The following is a 19,330-nucleotide window of genomic DNA, read 5'->3' as shown; positions in this document are numbered from 1 at the left end:
GGGAGAGCTATTGGCTGAGAGCTTAGTAAGTGAAGGGTAACTTAACTTTAGCTTTCTTATCAATAACAAAAACAGTCTGAATATATGTTCCAGGGCAACAACCATGTTCAGTATTAGGAATATTAATGCAAAAAAAGAAAAGCAGAAAATTGCTGGGATGCCACCAGGTTCACGCTTGAGCTGGAGAAAATCAGTAGGTGCTACTCTTTGAAAATCAGCAGTGCAGGATTGGCACCTCATGTTTTAGAGCCAGAATTATAGTGTAGCTCACCTGTGCCTAACCTGTGTTTGCAAATATTTAAGAAGCAGTTCATACCCTTATACAAATACTCTGAAAAGATCAGATCAGAACATATCTAAAAAAGTAAATGTCACCAGTACAAATTTTACACACCACTCAAACAACATCATCACTGTCTCTCAAGACTGACATGAGGTTAATTTAACTCTCTAAATATAGAGCTACATCCCCCTCCCTTCAAGGTGAAGATCTGGAAGAGTTTTATGTTCCAGGTGAAAGCGTAGTACAAGAAAACAAATACCACAAAACCAAATGCACAGCATCCATTGACAAAAAGAAAACAAGCACCTCTCAGCTCAAACCCTGCAAGTAATCCAGCAGGACAATAAAACTAGCAATATAAACAGCAAAATTAGATAGCTTGCCTCTTTTTACTGGTGTACGTGTCAAAGCACTTCAAACTAAAATATTTAAGCAATCTGCCCATTTTCCATCTGTTATATTTCTAAGAGGACTAACTGAAAGTTCATGTGAAAGTTCATTTTAAGTTCAAACATGTCATATCAGGTCATTTGCAAGCTAAAAGTTCATAGGAAGGTTAGGGATTCTTTTTTTAAAAAGAGAAAGACTAGGGGCTAAGAGCAGCAAGCTGGCCTTATCAGACTGCCATTTGTTGCATGAGCAGAAGATTCACTGTACCAGGTTATGTTCTTTTTAACTCAAGCAAAACTTTTTTAATGTTACCACATTTTCAGGTTTATCGCACTAAGTTTTTGAGATTTCGATTGTTCTAAGCTTTAGAAAGACACTTGGCATTCTGTAACAAGTAAGTTTCATTAGAAGGAAAAAAATATAATACAGATCCAGTAGAAGGCAAACTTTAGATGACTACAGATAAAATTTTTTTCAAGCTGTCTTACTCAAATTATAGCTCTTTGAATCTGTTAAGCCTGAGGTTTTTTTTTTTGTTCTCCTTTTGAAGCTAAATTCTGAACATACATTATATCCATCTTTAGTCTACTGGCTGTTAAGTGTTTTGAGGATTGCAAATGGACTTTTTAAGAACAAGATTCTCTGGTGGAGATCCTGTACCTAAACATTCTTCTACCATGATCCACCTTAATGTGTAAGAAAAACGCCATTACCAAGGAGTGCTTTGAAATACACAGCCTTTCATTGCTACCAACACTTCAAATGCCCTAAGTAAAACCAGGTACAAAACTTTCTTTTGAGAAAAGAAATTTAGCTGCAGTTTAAAAAAATACTGAAATCATAATGAAGCTGTCTTGATGTTGTTCACACTGAATAAACAGTTTAAGGACTTGACAGGTGCAAGGCAGGCATTAAAAAATAAAGCAAAAGGAGCAGTGATTGAAAATATAAAATAGCCAGCAATATATATATAAGATCACGTTCAAAATTTATAAAGGAATTTCTAGCAGAAGTCCTTGAAAGTATCAGTTTAATAAAACATGACTCTAAAGAACTGATTTAACAAGAAATATGCAGAGACTAAATGGAAATTAAAGTAGCTGCTTCTGTTTGATAACACACTTCATTGACACAGATATCATTACATGAAAGAGGACTAACCTGGAATTTCAGTGATGGAAACCTGGGAAAAGTCACATGTAACATCTGGTAAAAGATAGCGCTGAGGATTGCCCAATTCATACACCAGCTGCTCAGCTACAGTGCCAAAAGAGATCAGTCCCCCTGTGTCTGGTGGTTTGGAAAGAATAAAGTCTCCTTCAGAAGAGCATTCTACAATGGGAAAGCCTATGTTGTGCCTAGAATATGAAAAACATTTAGAAAAAAGTCTTATAAATACGAAGGGAAAGTGAAAAGAAATATTAACAACACACCAGAATTTCACAGAAATGGCCAATCAAGTAAAACCTGTCAAGAGTTACAATTTATCTGGTTGTCTCTACAGAAATATACACTAAAAAACAAGCCCTGAACAAACTGCTCAACTGAAATAATATGAGGATGCAGTCTACTGTCTGGCAAAGTAACATAGACATAACAGGAGATCCCACCTGCAAACATGGATGTAGGGAAAGGAATGGAGGACACCAACAGAAACAGTTCAAGTAAAAAGAAGCTGAAAGAATTAGAGGACTGTGATTAAAGATGCAAATTTACAGTTAAATAAACCATGGTTAATTCTAGCCCCATTTGGCTACAGCAGCACACACAGCATGACAGTGAAGACATCTAAATACACCTTGCACCCTGGATTCGTAAAAAGGCAGCCAAAGCAAGAAGAACAAACTGTGCTGGGAACCTCAGAGATGAAGGGAAGCAGGAAACAGGAATAATCACACCTACAAAGGATAACTTCACATGTCAATAAAAAATTATACGCAAGAAAGTCATAATCTGAAAACAGAAAGACATATGAAAGTAAAGATCTTCAGCACACAGAAGACAGAACTAACAGAAAATTACAAGGCACGGCAAAAAGAAAAGCAGTGAAATTATGGACATGTTCATAAATTAAAATATTCTTCTTCCTCCTCATATTCTCACAAGCAAAATATTAAAAAAGTGATCAAATAACTCATAATAAGAGGCACAAACTGGTCATTACAGCAGCAGGGCAGAGTTTTCAGGATTATGCGGACAAGATCCAGACATCTGCTTTTCTAGCTAAAAGGTTTTCATTTATTTACAGAGAATTTGAGCAAAATTAAGAACTTCAAATTTTTTAGAAATACCTGAGAATTAAAATTAAGAGTGCAAAGATTCTTCTGGAAAGTCTACCTGGCTCCCTTCCCTCTCACAGGAAGCCTGAAATTTGTACAAGTGTCCCACAACATAAAATAAATACAAAAAGAGGAGTTAAGGAGATACAGCCCCTTGCAAAAGCTAAACCATTCTTAAAAAGGTCCTAATAATGAAAGGTGGTGAACTTTACCAAGCTCATTAAAGCCAATGACCTTCAGGTCTTTCACACAAACTTAAAACCAGCCTATCACTCAATTTAATTATTATTGGGTGGTAGTGGTAACAATGTGCTGAACACACAACTGAATTGGTTATCAGCAAAGGTTACATGAACACAGTTTGTATAACATAAATCCACAAAGTCTGAAAGAAAGTAAGCAAAAGTACCAGCGAACTCTTAAGGGACATTTGTAAAAGTTCATGGGAGTTTGAGCAGATTCTTATCATCAAGAATATTCAAACATAACTCCATTATTTTAAAAAAGGATTAAGACACAAGATCTGTTACCAGAGATCAGCAACTTTTAACACTTATAGCAGACAAATTTGAAAAGTATGGTAGCTGGTGGACACATCAAATCAGTTAAAATAATACTTCATTTGACTGGTCTTTGAAACTATTTACACCACTAAAAAGATACAGGAAACAAAAAAAGCCTGTCCTGGTGAATGCAAAGAATTTAATGGAATCAACAATTTCATATACAGGCTATTCTGGTGGGGTGGGGGAGTTTTGAGGGGAAAAGGAGAGAGAAAAGATGGCAGTAGAAGTATGTACAATTTAAAATTTTCAAGTGTGACATAGAAAAAAAACAACACCCAAAAAAGCCCTCAATTCTGGAATGGAACATTAACATATGGTAACAGACTAATGCGTAATTATCCCCATTTTAGATGCAAGGAGACACGCAGAGGAAGCATCACGATTTGGCCAGGGTAACAAAGCAGGATCAGTGACTGAACAAGACTAGAATTAAGAAGCTTTTGCCCTCTCAGTTCTATGTTCGTGTGCTTGACCCTACCACCTATCTGTCCTGTCTCAATGCAACAGCTCCCAGTGCCCTGCTAGCAGGCTCAATGCAGCTTGATCAGATCAGGTACCCAGAAGAGACACCACTCACGTGAAGACAGATCACCCAGAGCAGTCCACCTCCCTGCACTGACAGCCCACTGTGATCTCAGTCATCAGCACAGGCAACTCTTACAGTACTCTCCAGCCATCTCTGTTTGGAAGGAAGTGAACTGTAGACACTCAACTTTCTACTCTGAACCACTAAGTCTACTAACATTGATTCAACTTCATTTTGCCCAACTTGCACTCTCAAAACCCCCAAATCATTAAAAAACAAAACCCAAATGTAATAGTGAGACAAAGTGAGAAATTTCACCCCCTAATATAATCAAAATACAGCAGATATTGTTCCCCCCTTCAGGGCACACCACCACCCAAGGAACTTTTCTGTATGCCCAGCTAGTTGCAGAAGATGTGTGTTCCCCGAGGTTATGCCAGACCTGAAAGCTTCCCTCACTTTTTTAACAATTCACAACATAGAGATGCAATGACCTGGGTAAGAAGCACCTGGATTCTACTTGTATTGTAACTGCATGACTGGGAAAACACAAATACCCAGTATTGTCTTCTAGCAGATGGCACTAATAACCCACATACACATGCTTAAGACAAAAATGTATTTTGTAAATTGCTAAAAGACATTACTTAAAATTAATTTTCACTTTGTAAACAAACTGGTCTGTCACTCCTAAGATACAGTCAAATGACAGCTACTTAAATCAGGCATAAAAAGCTCTTTAGCAGCAGCAGCTGCCTGGCTCAGGTGTACCACAGGCTGTATAGTCACACCATCACCCTGACCACCACTTTTAAAACAGGGACTCTTTGCCTGATTAACTAGTTTTTGCTGAATGACTACACACCATATGACATCTGCTCTGTGGGGAACATGCCACCTTTAGGCTGTCCATAACCCATAGCCAAGCTGTACTTTTGTATAGTGTAACAGGGGAGTAACCACAGAACTATGAACTTTGGCAGCAACTACGGTCAAAGAATCCTAAGGTACCTTGGCAAAGTGGCATCCTTCATCAATGAAAGAATTGCATCAGTTTAGTGACAAAATCCCTGTGTAGGATGGGGCAGTAGCAAGCAATGGAAACAATTCCAAAAGGGAACTAATACAATTCATTCTAATTAAATTAAATAAACTAATAAAATACAGTACTAGAGATAAATATCAAGTAATATTTTAAAAATATTTAAGCAGTTCTTTTAGCACAGGGTCAATATACACAAGTAATCCATATCAGTTTGTGAGTGGAGATGACCACTACCATTCTTTAATCCAAAAGGTCCATTTCAAGTTGCATGTTTACCACTTAGCAAGTAAATATATTGTATATAAATGTATATATAATATAGACATTAATAAACCAGAGCACTGAATGAGACCCAAATAAGATTACACCTCAGAAAACCCTCCAACCTGGGCCTAGATAGGAGTTCACAGTTAAAGCAGGTCTTAGTAAAGACCTACAGCACAGGAATAACCAAGTTATAAAACTGGTTTTGCTGCTGAAGCCTCCATCTCATCAAACTACTTTTATAGCAATCAAAAATCTGAATTTTCTGTCAAGTTCTCTGCCTGCCAACAACTTACTCTTGGATTAATTTTTTCCATGTAAAATGTTTTTTTTTTTTATTCAGCTTTGGCTCTCAGAAATGTTACAGTTTATGGGCATGTCACAGGTGATAAATTAAGCTGCCTAAGCAAGGATCCCTGTCTACTCTGGGACACTACTCAGAAGCCTCTGAGGAGCCATCAAGATAAACTTCCTCCTTGTTTTGCCATTCTTCTTACACCATTTGCATTACAAGCAAAGTAAAATCCATGACCAGTACTTTGGCTCAGGGAGAGAGACATTACTTGAGACAGAACACGTATTTCTCCTCCCAAAAGTGTCAAATCCCTCAAGTACCTCATTCCAGCCACTATTGCTCAATGGAGATTACTGGCAACAGAAGATGGGACAGGGAGTGTAGTACATTTACTTGCAGGGGAAGCTGCTGCAAGAATGAAAACAAAACCCCACAGCAATGCATGGTGGAAGTGAACCAGGATCCAAGTAAGCTGTGGTGTGAACTTTTAGCTTTACAGCTAATGCAGCTGCCTGGGATGTGACTCAGTGAATGTCACACCAAGGAGAGCTCTGAGCCAAGCTTCCAAACTCCTTAGCTATGTATTTTAACCAGAATGCTACTAGGCAAAAAGCAGAAGCTTCTACCACTTCTAGCAGTGTTTTGACAACAGGTTCAAAATTGATAATACATCAGGCAAGATCAGCACAAACTTACAGAGTAAAGGTGTAAGCATCTCTTCACGTGTAGGTACCAAAATGTTTCCTAACACGCAATTCTGCTTTAGGCAAGACTTACTGATTGCATCACTTATCCTCTCTGACTAGGGCATTTCTGACTATGTCTTGTACCTCCATTTCTAATGGCCAGACAATTTCAGGCTAAACAGACCAGCTGCCTGGTATTCTCACCTGCCTGGAATAGATGGTGCTACAGAGAAAAAAACATTCCACACTGCTGAATGGGACTTGCATGCTGGATTTTGTTCTAGTCCCAAATTAAGAAATCTGGATCCAGCCCTTAAGAGTCTACAGCTATTGACTTACCCTTTTGGTCATCCCAGGCCAGAGGATTATGCAGTCTCAACCAATGTACACTCTTGGCTTAGGGCAAAATGTCAGTGTTTATCATCTCCTCAAAATGATTATCTACTGATCAGCCTTAGTTTATTCTCTCCTGCATTTCAAAACAAAACAAAACAATGTACTAATCACCCACTGGCACTAAATAATAGCAAGAGACAGCAATGTCTGGGGACAAATGAAATTAAATAGAGTTCTGTGGACTATCAATGTAGTTCTGGCAGTACAGTTCATTTTCACACATGGCATGAATTCCCTGTTGGGAGCTGTAGACATGTAATGTACTGTCTGCTAACAGACATTAAATAGGGAGCAGCGATGTAGTGATGTATTATCACTTCTGCTGACCCTCTGCTGATGTGTACTACTACACAAATAACAGAAATGGAGCCAAGTGCCATTTTCGATAACACTAACTTAAAATCAGAATTTAAGAATGCACATTACTCTTTCTATAGACTATGAACTAATGGTTTCTTGCACTTTCTCTGCTAAACATCAGAGAATCCACAGAAGAGAAGAGTGAAGCACCCACCTTAACAGCACCTATCCCCTCTACGTGTCTATCTGTCTTCATGAAAACTGGACAAAACCTGACAGCTTCAAGATTCCCACCTTCAAGTCAAATGCACTAAGGAGATACACACAGCACAAATCCCAGTGCCTTAGGTGAACACAAAGAAAGCAAGTAAGTTTGGCTTCTATCAACTAAAGTAACTTGGAGAGTCACAAACTGGAACATGCACTTCACTTGTTTTACATTAAAAACTTACTTTAAGGAGACAACAAAGAAAATGAAAGAACAGCTTATGTTTTAATAATTAACCATTAAATGCCCACAGAAATATTCCTGAGATTCAAAGCACCCTTCTGCAGTGGAATTGAGTTCCCAGAAGTATCTGCATCAAACATTTCAAGAAAATTAAAAACAAACAACCCCCCCCCACACACACACATACACATCAAAAACCCGCCAACTAAACTATGTTGGATGAATGAAGTGGATTCAATCCAGTGCCTGAATACTCACTGAGGCATGATAGTAAATGCACAGATTGTAAGCTCTAACATGCCTGGCTTCATTTAGATTAACTAAAGTACTCTTGTTTACAGAGTAATTATTTCTGCTTATGCATAAACAACAGACAGATAAGATTCATAAACCTGAAGTGCAGCAAATTCTTTGGGTTTTGTTTGCAAGTTAGAGAAAACCATACCCATCAGTCCTTCTTAAGACAGAAGAGCCACGTGGATTACTGTTCTTGGAGAGAAAAAAACCCCAAAGACAGTCAAAAAATGACCCCGGTTGGAGGCTAATGAAGCTCACCCTGAGCAGTAAGGCGTGAGGAGGAGAGAGGCTGCCCTCCAGTGTTCAGTCACCACACACCAGTAAGGGCAAGGGATGGGCTTTCTACTTGGGCTGCACAAATGCACTCATGGTGTGGGAAGCTCCTATGTGAAAGGCACATTAATGATAAACACAGATTTAACTTGGCTTCTTCCCCCTCCTTTTTACTGATTTAACTGGGCTGGTTTGGATTTAACATTAGGTACCAAAGACACAATGATTTCTTGAGATCTAAATTATTTTCACTTATTTTCAGGAGACTGTTAAAAATGTCATTTTTTCTAAAGGATGGAGAAATCATTAATAGACACAGTCATGTAACTTTGCAAACTCTGTCAGAGCTCTGGTGACCTATCTGCAATATAGCTAGTTAGTGGCTGCAGGAATGGCATATTTTGGTCACTACTACAGAGACACCATATTATTATTGTACATTATTTTGAATGCATTATCTGAAAACAGGATTCAGACTGTCTAAACAATGAAAAGCCCAAGCCATCAATTTCTTTAAAATAAGGAGAGAACAGGTTACTACTAGACTGTTAAATGGGAAACACATTTTTCTGCATCCCAAGAGCGTTCATAATATCTGCCCTCCATGCTTTTGGGCCTAAATTCAGCAAACTACTATTTATAATGAAGCCAAAATTTATCCAAATAATCTTCTCCCTACCTTCCTTCTCCCCATATTCTAAGTGGATGTGCTGGATCACAGTTCCACTTCATTTAGTGATGCGGATCTCTACTCTACATCTCAAAACTTAAAAATCAAAGCTCACACATTATTCTGGTTTTGACTGGTTTTAGCAGCTTATCATACAGGCTGATGTGCCACATTATTTTATTTCAAGAATTTCATCAATTACATGTCTAAGACTCAAAAACTGCCAACAAACTGACTAGTTTTAAGGCACCATGACCAATTCTTTAGCAGACTTAACTGAAGGTAAATAAATAACTGTTATATTAGCACAAATACAGTCATGTATGGTTTCAGGGTATGTACACATATCAATGGGGACAAGGTAACAGCAGTATCAGGTGTTAAACCTCTATGTTCTTTAACAGAGATTCAATTCAGCACCAGTCAGCTCTAAGCCACAAGTCTACTAAGATTTTAGACAAAGTTCTGTGATTTTACAGACACAGAACTATTAGCTATGCATATTCATGTACTTAAAACTCTTTTGTAAAATGAGCTATTCCCACTCCAATAGCTCACAATAGCTTCATATATTCAAGGTTCCTTTCTTTTTTAAAGCCAGATGGACACTCCTCACTGAAAAATCCTTAAAAATAAAGACCTATCAAACATTTTAATAAGAAAATTACTATTCTCTTTTTTCACTTTAATTTTTTATAAAGAATTATAGACCTTTTATAAAGCAAGGTCTTCTGGAGTCACAGTTACAGAAGATTTTAAGAAGTTTCATGATGCAGCACAATTAAATGACTGGGAGAGACATCAGCATAGGAATTACAAATCTCCAAACCAAACTCTCTCCTTTGATTTCCCATAGAATGCAACAGTGAAGAGTGAGAAGCAGCCTTCCAGTAGGTGAGAAGAAATGTCCAATCCTGTTTGTTTCAATGCCACACATGCATTCACCTTTAATCAGCAGAGCTCAGGAACTCAGAAAAGCAGCACACATCTTTTAGGATCACACTCTGAATCAGAAGCAATCACTACAGGGAGAAGAAAAAATCCAGGGGCCCTATGGCTCTTCAGACAGCAGGGCACAGTCCTGCTGGGTCACCCACCTGAACCAGAGTCAGCCTGGGAGCAGGAATACACTGTATTAAAGCACTCTTCTCTCCTGCACCTTCCTGCTGCTCTTCAGCCCTTTCCTCCATCACATAAAAGAAGAGCTGCCTTTCTCCTGATACAGAATAGGACAAGATTCCACCCTCTCATCCCAATAAATACAGAAGTAACTGCAGCCAGAACTACACAGAAAATGTGTTCCCCAACTACTTTTAAACTACTCTCAAAAACAGGTTGGTAGAAAGCAGGCTCCCTCAGCAGGCAGAATGACACATCTATGTGTAACTCTAATTCAACAGCTCTGGACACAAGATACACAAGAGAACTTTTTCCAAGGACTGACCTTCCAACACATTTGTGTTCATCAGGTTATTCAGCAGGACAGAACTACAGCATATATTCATACCTACCAAAGCAAATTATGTGAAATTTTTGACTGACCAGGAAGCATCTCTGATCTAACTATTGAAGACTATTGTAACACCATCCAAAACATCAATATTGTCTTTTCCAATACAAGCATACATGAAAGTAAGAATGTATCTTTTCAAAAAGCAGAGTATACTGAAGAAAACAGGAAAAATAGTTTTAAAGGGGAAAAAATAATCAAAGGGCTAATTTGTTTTTTAAAATCTGCTGAAGTTAACAAAAGAAAGACCCTGTCTGACCAAAAAGGAAAACTTCAAAAGGGAAAACAGAACTTGTAGAAAAGTAACATTGAGGTGGCAAAATATCAAGAGGCCCATATTGTGTCCCCAAAAAGAGAAAGGTAGAAGCAGTTTTTACAACATGGATATAAGGAGAAAACCTCATCTTTGGTCCACTACAAACATGCATGCTGATATCAAGTTTACCTACCAGTCTGGTACTGTGTGCCAATCAGTGAATATTCCACCCGTACACTGAGCACCACATTCAATGAGATGACCTGCAAGACTGGGAAAATGGCATTAAAGTAACTAAGTAAAATGCAAAATCAATTTTTACAAATCCAGCTCTAAAATACAATGAAAATAGAGCTAAATAACAAAACATGCTATTTTCCTCCACAAGTATCTAATACAATTATGAATTATACATTAAACATTACAAGGGATCCTGAAAGATTAATACAGTGTTTAAAGGACAAATTTTTGCAAGAATTTTCCTACAAGAAATGAATACCTAGAAGATTACCTCACACTTAAAACCAAGTTCTCCTAGTCGTTTCAAATCTTGATCTAAATTCAGTATCTTAGTAGTCTGCACTGTGTAACTAGACAAAGACCATTTTTAAATGAAGAGACAGAAAATCAAACCTCCATGTATTATGTATTCACCACAATGTACTATGACTGCCTATTACTATTTTCAATTTTTGATTGTGATAGTCCATAAATATTCAACAGAATTATGGGGAAAATCTTCATCTCTATCATCCCCAACTCAGTGGAGCCTGAATGAGTTTCTCTCCATGTTTTTTTCTCATGCAGAGGTTCAAGAACACTAACATTAGAGTTCACTCAGGCTAAGTAATCACTCTGTAATGAGGACTTCAAGTCAAATAAATTATGCACAACATTAAATTAAGTGGCATAATTCTACTCCTTTCTGAATCAGATTCCTGACCTTAGGACTACAAGGATTTGTAAATGGGAGCACTGACACTGAGCTTCAACAAAACCATACCAGGATGCTGCCTTCTGACCCAACCTGCTTTTGTGCATCTTTCAGAGTAAGCCCTGTGACCAACCCAACTGCCAGCAGTGGCAGCCAAACAAAAACCTGGGAATCAGGGGCATGTACTATAAGATTTCATCTCTCGACACAAAATTAACAGCAAGAGAAAGTTAAGCTGTTAAATAAAAATCTTTCAACCCTTTCTTTCTTTTCTTGTTTTAAGCTGGTTCCAGAATGAAGTTTCTATAATTTCAATTCCAAGTGAGAGTAGTAAGTGAGCCTTGAAAAAAACCCTCAAAACCTAACAAAAACATGCAAATAAATTAATGCAATGATATTATGAAAAATTAGTATGTGCTGAAAAAGTTGGTATCTTGACATTATGATATGAAATACAGATTTACTCCATTTCTTCTAATATCATTTACCTTCCTGCAGCTAGCAAGTCATAGTCATCCCTATTCCAGCCAAACTAGAAGAAAAAACACAAATATTTTAAATGCACAGAATTTTCATACAGTACAAAAAACTGCACACAGTATGTTCATTGCTTTGAATAACAATGCACTGGATATATTTTAAATCTAAATAACAATAACTGGCAGGCACTGTACATGGATCTGAGTTCCTATACAGCAAATCAGCAAAAAATCTCTGACACTTTTCAGTTTTCCTCCTATTCATACACCCCCAAAAAATTAAACTCTGGAAGTCATACTCTCTTCAAGAAAACTGGAAGTGCAACATCCACATTACTTAAAACTGCACAACCTACAGGTTTAAAAGTATAGTACCTCTCTTGTGTCACCTGGACAAACCACTATGTGTCCTCAACTTCTGAAAATCATCAGTAGTTCCTAGAGTATTACCAGTCACCCTCAAAAACTGGAGGTATGCTTTCAGTTTAATTGGAAATTTTAGCTAGAATCTTTTCCCTGACTACAACCTGCATGCACAGTAATTGTTTCTTATTTAGCATTTTGCAGAAATCTTCCTAAAACCTTTCCTAAATAAATTAAATAAGGTCTTTCTGGAGTAGGTAATACATACTGACAGTTGTTATTTTGAGAATGTAAACAAATAGGAATAAAATAAGAAGTCATAATGGAAATTATAAATGAAAAGTTAATTAGGCAATGTTTGACAAGCATGAAGTCAAAAGAGTATGACATCTTAGAAAGTATGTTTTTAATTAGACACATACCCTATTTTTTAAAATATGCACCAAAAGAAAGCTTCCATTTTTGACCATGTGTGATCCTTCAGAAAAATTCATGAAAATCTATTAAAAATACTTCAGAAAACTAAGCTACATACTATGCCTGTATAATTTTTGAATTTCAAGGAATTTCAGAAATGCAGCATTGAAACTTGACTATTTTAAACAAAACTGCTTACTCACTGAACAAAAAACCCCAGTGTTTTAAACCACCTCACACGCTACCCCCCAACCAGAGTGAGCTCTATTATCGACACTTTGTGGTAAAAAAAATATACTTGCACGCCAAACTTTGCAAAAAGGCAAGGGAAAAAAACCCAAAACAAATGGTAAGAGTGAAATTCTGGTGAAAGAGGCTAAGACTTCCTAAATTTCACCCGTGCTTTCTAGCTCAACGGTATACAAGTTAACAAATATGCCTACTATCAATTTAGGAGAAGTGGAAGCTGACACTTTTCGTGCATGTAAGAAATTTTTAATTTTAGTATCTACATTTTCATAAGGGACAAATATTGTCTGACAATGACTGTTGAATATTCACTCACATATATTCATTATCATTTGGAAATTAACTTGTACTTACAGAATGAATGAGTGGTCCCAATACCATCCCGCTGTCAACACATCTGCCCGTCACAACAATATCAGCTCCAAGGTCTAGAGCTCTGCTTATTGGTCTTGCTCTAAAAATGACAAAACATAGTAGTAAGTACTTTCATCTTTTAAAGCATCATTTAAAAAAAAGTTCCCTGACACACACAGGTTAAAAATCACTTAAAAACTGCACGGGAAATCAATAAAATCTACTTGAACAACCAACTTGTCGTTAGGTACGTACATCAAGAGTATTTCAAAGAGCAGTCATCAGGGCACTAGCAAATTCAGGTACCTAAATAACATAACTGGAACATTTCTCTTAATGTCTGTAGAAACCTTCTTAAAAAAGCACAGAGAGGGACATTTCCATCATCAATTACAGAAAAGCGTGTTTTTCAGAGCTTCATTAACCATTTAATTTTTAGATGAGTGTATAAAGATGAACATTCTTCAGGGACAAATTCCTGGTGACTTAACCCTCCAATTTTAAACCTTTTAGGTCAATTACCTAAGTGATTTAAGATCTCACAATACTGTCCAACTTCAAGAGCACTCTGCAAGAATAGGATCACCAGGATCATCAACTGGAAGAGATGTACGTGACCACTGTCTCATTTCTCGGTCCTCTCCCTTTACTAGACCTGATTCACATTGATTCATCTGAAGTGGATGGTGGCAATGAAAATGCAACTTCACAAAGAGGTAGCTAGAACACCTGCATTCACAGACTTATGGAAACCTTAAACATCATAAAGGAGGGAAGGGAGATCTTTCAAACAAGTGACCATCCTGAAAAACTGGTTTCCAAAATTTCAAGAGTACAAAGCCTGACACAGAGTTCAGCACAATGTGACAGAACCTACAGCACTGACTACATCCCAGTACTTGAATTCCTTGTTTGCACTTCTCTAGTGACAACACAGTAAACTACTCCATTCTGCAACAGAATATTCAGCGTATGAAAAAGCATTTTTGCAATTGTTGTAATTGAACTAACACTGTTCTGGCTTCAACTAAAACCTGATGATTCACAGATGATGTACTGCTAAGAAGTCATAACTTTCATGGTTATAACTAAAACTTACTTACAAGTTATAAACAATTTTTTTTCTGATTGCCTGAAATATGCAAATGTGAACCTCATCTACTAAGTGGTTCTAACTGCAAAGCAAAACAAATTCCTGTATTCAATGTGTTAAAATTAGTTGTTCATAATAAATACACCTTGCTAAAATAACTCACCCAAGATACACATTCATGCTGTGAATATTCTCTGGAAATTGTCTGCCACTCTCTAAACCAGTGATACCAGCTCCTTTTAAGTTCTCTTTCTGTTAGAAAACAAGCAGAAGACATAAGCTATGAGTATTTTGAAGTTTCTACTGTAAGCCTCTCATTAGTATCAAACAATAGACCCACTTCATAGCAACTCTAAGCCAAGTATAATTATTAAAAGAAGTAACAATACCAATGAGTTGAATGGCTAAAAGCCTTAGACTTTTAACCACAACTTTTCCAGCATGCAGAAAATTAAGGTAGTCCTTTAAAGAATGTAATGTTCATTTATATATGACCAACAACAATGAACTGGTGTATTTTCTAGGCTTTAAACAGTCTTTAATTGCTGTAGGACTAAAATCAAACCCTGGAAACAGAAATCTATCTGCCACATCTGCAATGGTGTCATGGCCAGAAAACAAGGTTAATCCTGCAGCTTCATATGGTACTTAGAATAAACTGCATTTCCAGAAAAGAAGGGGCGAGGGGAGGGTGTGGTTGTGACCATGAATTAGGCATTAGCTTGGCAATCCAGTGGATTGAGTGGACAGCGAATGCATAGACACAACATCCATGTAAACTCTAAATACTAATTTACAGGTGGGTTCTGTAGTGTGGGGAAAAAAAACCAAACTTCCACTCTGAACTAATTTGGTATTCTAAATTAATGACTGAAATCCTCCAAACCACAAGTAACATTTACCATGTTTCATGTATCAACAGTAGAAGTTGTCTGTAGACCATAAAAGCTGTGTCTTTTTGTTCCTGTAGGTTATGTACTGGCAACAGCATAGAAAACAATGCATTTCAGATCAGACATGTCCATAACAAGCTCAAATAACAACCACTGTTGTACCAGTAATGAAATTCTGGCCCACAGACAGTAATTTCAGCAGAGCAGAAGTCTCTTAAAAGGAAATCCAAGCACCACACATAACTTGCAAATAAAGGATCTTACTGGACAATCTTCCACATTCAAGAGCATGCAAGAGGTAACAGATCCTATGCAGATAAATAATTTTCCAAGTTACAGGCAGAGATTTAACCACAGTGCAAACCTCTCTTCTCTTAACTACATTTGTGTACAAACTCTTTTCCTAGTAGCTTTTCAGGTGTGGACAACATTTTTTTGCAGATTTCATAGATAAAGTGCAATTCTCTAAGTAAAAAAAATCCCATGTATTTAATCTTTCAATTTTTATTTTATATTTAAACTTCAATCCTCTCACTAACCATTACCTTACTGTCTGTAAACTAATTACTTAAAACCAGAAAACCAACTATCTATAAACAAAGTACCATCAGGAAATGCCTGTAAACCACAAAAAAAGGTAGATAAGATAAACTTTTGAATGTGTGGTACCTACACCATATTCAGAAGAATTAACTGGCATGATTATCTAGTTTAGACAGAAGCAGTAAATGACAGCATGTAATAGCTTCTCCTGAAGAGCAGGCAGACCTTACAGCAGAGTCACATTTCGCTTCACAAAGCTAAACAGAAGATCCAGAAGCTTATAAAATTCACCCCCACTATATACCAAACAGCAGATGTGCCAAGAATTAAAATAAAAAAACCTAAAAGGTAATGAAGAACAATGCTTCTGACAGTAGAAGACTACTGCACTGAGACACAGAAGGTTCCTACGGGACAGTAAGTGCCACCTGCATGCTACACACTTGAGCTACTAAGGCTTAAAACAAAGTGAAATACCTCACTCATCAGATCATCTCCAGCAACAACAGCTATTTTCAAATCAACATCCGCTTTCTTTGCCACCTCCTGAAGGGCAGCTGCACAAGCAAGTGGATTAATTCCACCAGCATTACTGATGACACGAACACCTAACAGAAAAAAAAAAAAAAAAAAAGGCAAATAAAGTTCAGGAGCATCAATAATCAATTGCCTGTACTTTAAAAAGTGCGCTGGAGCACAAGCAAGGTATCACCTTCCCAAGGTAACAGACATTCAATCAAGCAAAATAAGAAAACCACATTAAAATATGAACCACATTTAACCTGTGAAAGGATCAGAATAAGCCAGTACAAATTTTTTATAAATGGAAGGAGAAACTGACCAGAAAGACACACATAATGAGGCAGACAGACACCATCAAACACCTCCAACAGGAACAGTAATAGAGCGAAGCTTTACTAATGTAAACAAACAAACAAACAAAAAAAACCCAGTGGAAAATCATATTGTAGAACTATATAATCATATTGTAGAACTATGTGGGAATTTTGAAAAACTTAAGTTACCTTGAAAACACCTAGCTCTCACATTTAAAAAAAAGATCCGTAAAGCAATCTACCATTCACAGATTGAAGCTTTAGTAAGAAATACATGGAAATATACGAATGTATTTACAGTTGTAACAAATACCTGAAATCAACTCAATTTCACCATCAGACCTGTACCCCACATCAATTACAATGGGAATTTTCATAGAATTCTAGAATAGTTTGGATTAAGATGACCTAGGTCCAAGTCCCCTGCTATGGGCAAGGTTATTCAGGGCTCCATCCATCGGGGCCTTGAACACTTCCAGGGATGGGGCACTCACAACTTCTCTGGACAACCTGTTCCAGTGCCTCACCACCCTCACAGTAAAGAGCTTCTTCCTAGCATCCAATCTAAATCTACCCCAGCTTATGGCCATTCCCCTTCTTCTATCACTAAAAAGTCCAATTCTCTTGCAAGACCCCTTTAGGTACTGCAAGGTGCTGTAAGATCTTCCCAGAGCCTTCTCTTCTCCAGACTGAACAGCCCCAACTCTGTCAGCCTGCTTTCATAAGCAGGTGTACTGAATTAACATACAAACTCATGCAATACCTTTCCTGTGAATATCGTTTATATAGGGAGCCATGGCAGTGGAGACAAAATCCGGAGTGTAACCTAAAACCTGAAATAATAAAGAGCTGTAACAATTTCTTACAGTAGGTCAACCCAACCCCTCTCCTTGGTTAACACAGAAAACAGTGAAGAACAACTACCTCTCAGATAACACCATCGTTTGGGTAATGCGACGGGAAACGACATGAACACTTTCACCAGATGAAACTGAACAGATGCAAATAAATACATGCGAATAAAAAGTACACTTAAGGAAGCGTGTCCCCGTAACCAGGTACGTCTTAAACAGGTTTCGGGCGCGATCTGGGCTGAAGGAGAGCTCGGGAGGTCGCAAAGAACCGAAGCGCACCCGCCCGGCCCAAGCCCAGCACGCTGGGGCCGGACACCGGCTCGACTTACGGGAGACCGGGCCTTGGCGGCCGTCAGCAGCGACATGGTGATCTCGGAGAGGTAATCGAAGACGAGGAAATCCAGCTTCCCTCCGTACAGCAGCTGCGGCACTGGCGAGGCAGGCAAGAAGGCACCATCAGCTCGGGGCACCCCCGCCCCTAGCCCCGGTGCCGGCCCCGCCCGGGCGTGCGGCGGCAGCCCCGGCCCGGCCGCTTGCACAACAGGGCTCTCTACGGCGCTGGGGCCGCCGCCCGCCGGGCTCGCCCGAACCCCGCCGCCCCGCCGCGTCTCCCGGCCGCCCCCCGAGCAGCCGCTGCCGCCCCACCGCCCACCTGCGACCGCCGTGTCCCCCCAGAAGCCCGAGGCGCAGCCGATGCGCACGGCGGCGCCCGCCGGGGGCTCGCAGCCCGCGCTGCGCCGGCGGCTCCAGCGGGGCGGGCGGGCGGCGGCCCCCAGGAGCCGCGGGCCCCTCAGCGCCAGCAGCGCGGCGCAGCTCATGGTGGGGGCAGCGGCAGCGGGAGCGCGGGCACCGCCCCGGCTGAGACTGCCAAACACGGGGCTGGGGAGGAGCTGGGGCCTGCGGAGGCGATTGGGAAAAGGGGCGGGAGAAAGTCTATAAAACCCGGGAGCGCGGGGGAAAGTGGTAGCCGCAGCGCGCTGTAGGTATTGCCTGTGGCAGCTGTAGGGCAGTGATGGGTCCGGCCCGAGGCGTGTCTGAACGGGGCCTCTCTCCGGCTTGGGCTGTGCCCAGCCCCATGCTGGGCACGGGTCGGTGGCGGGGCTGTCGCATCCCCGAGGAGCTGCGGGCTTGGCGAGAGCAGCCGTGTCACTCCGAAGCGTGTGGCGGTGTGTCGGGGAAAAGCCTCGACAATGGAAACCCCGTGAGGGTTTCATGAGGCTCGGGATAGTATCAGAAGCGTGTCAGATAGTCCGGTTATGGAGTCCTTACAAAACTTTTCCCTCCTCGCCTAAATACAAAATGTTTATTAAAGAGTAAGACTTCCTGTGTGGGAGTGCACATCTCCGTTCTGATATAAAGCGTTTCTCGGGTCCTAGACTGAATTTCTACTCTGTGGACGTGAGGAAAGCGTCACCAAGCAAGGAAATTCCCTCGTGTATAAAGAGGAGCGATTTCCTGGTGTCTGAGCTGGAGCGCTGTCTCTGGGTATCTCCACAGGGGGCAGGTGCCCAGAGCCGACCCTCCGTGTCTGGCATCAACGAGGCTGTGCCTGAACCAGTCTTACGTGCTGCCCTGGCACAGCAACAGCTTGGCCTTCCTTAGCAAGTACACTTCTAATCCAAGTGGTTTGAATTGGATCTTGCGAATGATACAATAATAAAACTGGGAGTCTTTGCAAGACTGATGGAAAATACAACGTTTGGTGTAACACTGACAATGCGAAGTATGTGGTGATGATGAGAGGGGGTTTTACTGATGTAAAAAGTAGCCATGTTAAAAATAAATAAGTACTCATGGGTAAATAAATAAATGAGACTTCTAGTTGGAC

At 39.5% G+C, this 19,330-nt stretch overlaps 1 protein-coding gene across 3 annotated transcripts in view; it reads right to left on the bottom strand.

Moving 5' to 3' along the window:
• LOC132326371 (uncharacterized) overlaps positions 1-18,335 on the bottom strand; it is a 57,473-nt gene extending 39,138 nt beyond the window's left edge. For all 3 annotated transcript variants that reach the window (XM_059844428.1, XM_059844429.1, XM_059844430.1), the window contains exons 1-9: positions 18,155-18,335; positions 17,832-17,932; positions 17,412-17,481; positions 16,290-16,420; positions 14,540-14,628; positions 13,284-13,383; positions 11,910-11,953; positions 10,681-10,758; positions 1,835-2,031 (exon numbers count right to left, since the gene is read on the bottom strand). In XM_059844428.1, the coding sequence (XP_059700411.1) occupies positions 1,835-2,031; positions 10,681-10,758; positions 11,910-11,953; positions 13,284-13,383; positions 14,540-14,628; positions 16,290-16,420; positions 17,412-17,481; positions 17,832-17,932; positions 18,155-18,320 (976 nt within the window). In that variant the 5' untranslated portion in view covers positions 18,321-18,335. The remainder of the gene's footprint in view (positions 1-1,834; positions 2,032-10,680; positions 10,759-11,909; positions 11,954-13,283; positions 13,384-14,539; positions 14,629-16,289; positions 16,421-17,411; positions 17,482-17,831; positions 17,933-18,154) is intronic.
• Positions 18,336-19,330: the final 995 nt, after the last annotated feature.

This window comes from Haemorhous mexicanus, chromosome 4 (genome assembly GCF_027477595.1).
Source record: "Haemorhous mexicanus isolate bHaeMex1 chromosome 4, bHaeMex1.pri, whole genome shotgun sequence".
Lineage (NCBI taxonomy): Eukaryota > Metazoa > Chordata > Aves > Passeriformes > Fringillidae > Haemorhous > Haemorhous mexicanus.
The sequence above is the reverse complement of the archived record's forward strand: the minus strand, read 5'-3'. Positions and strand labels throughout refer to the sequence as shown.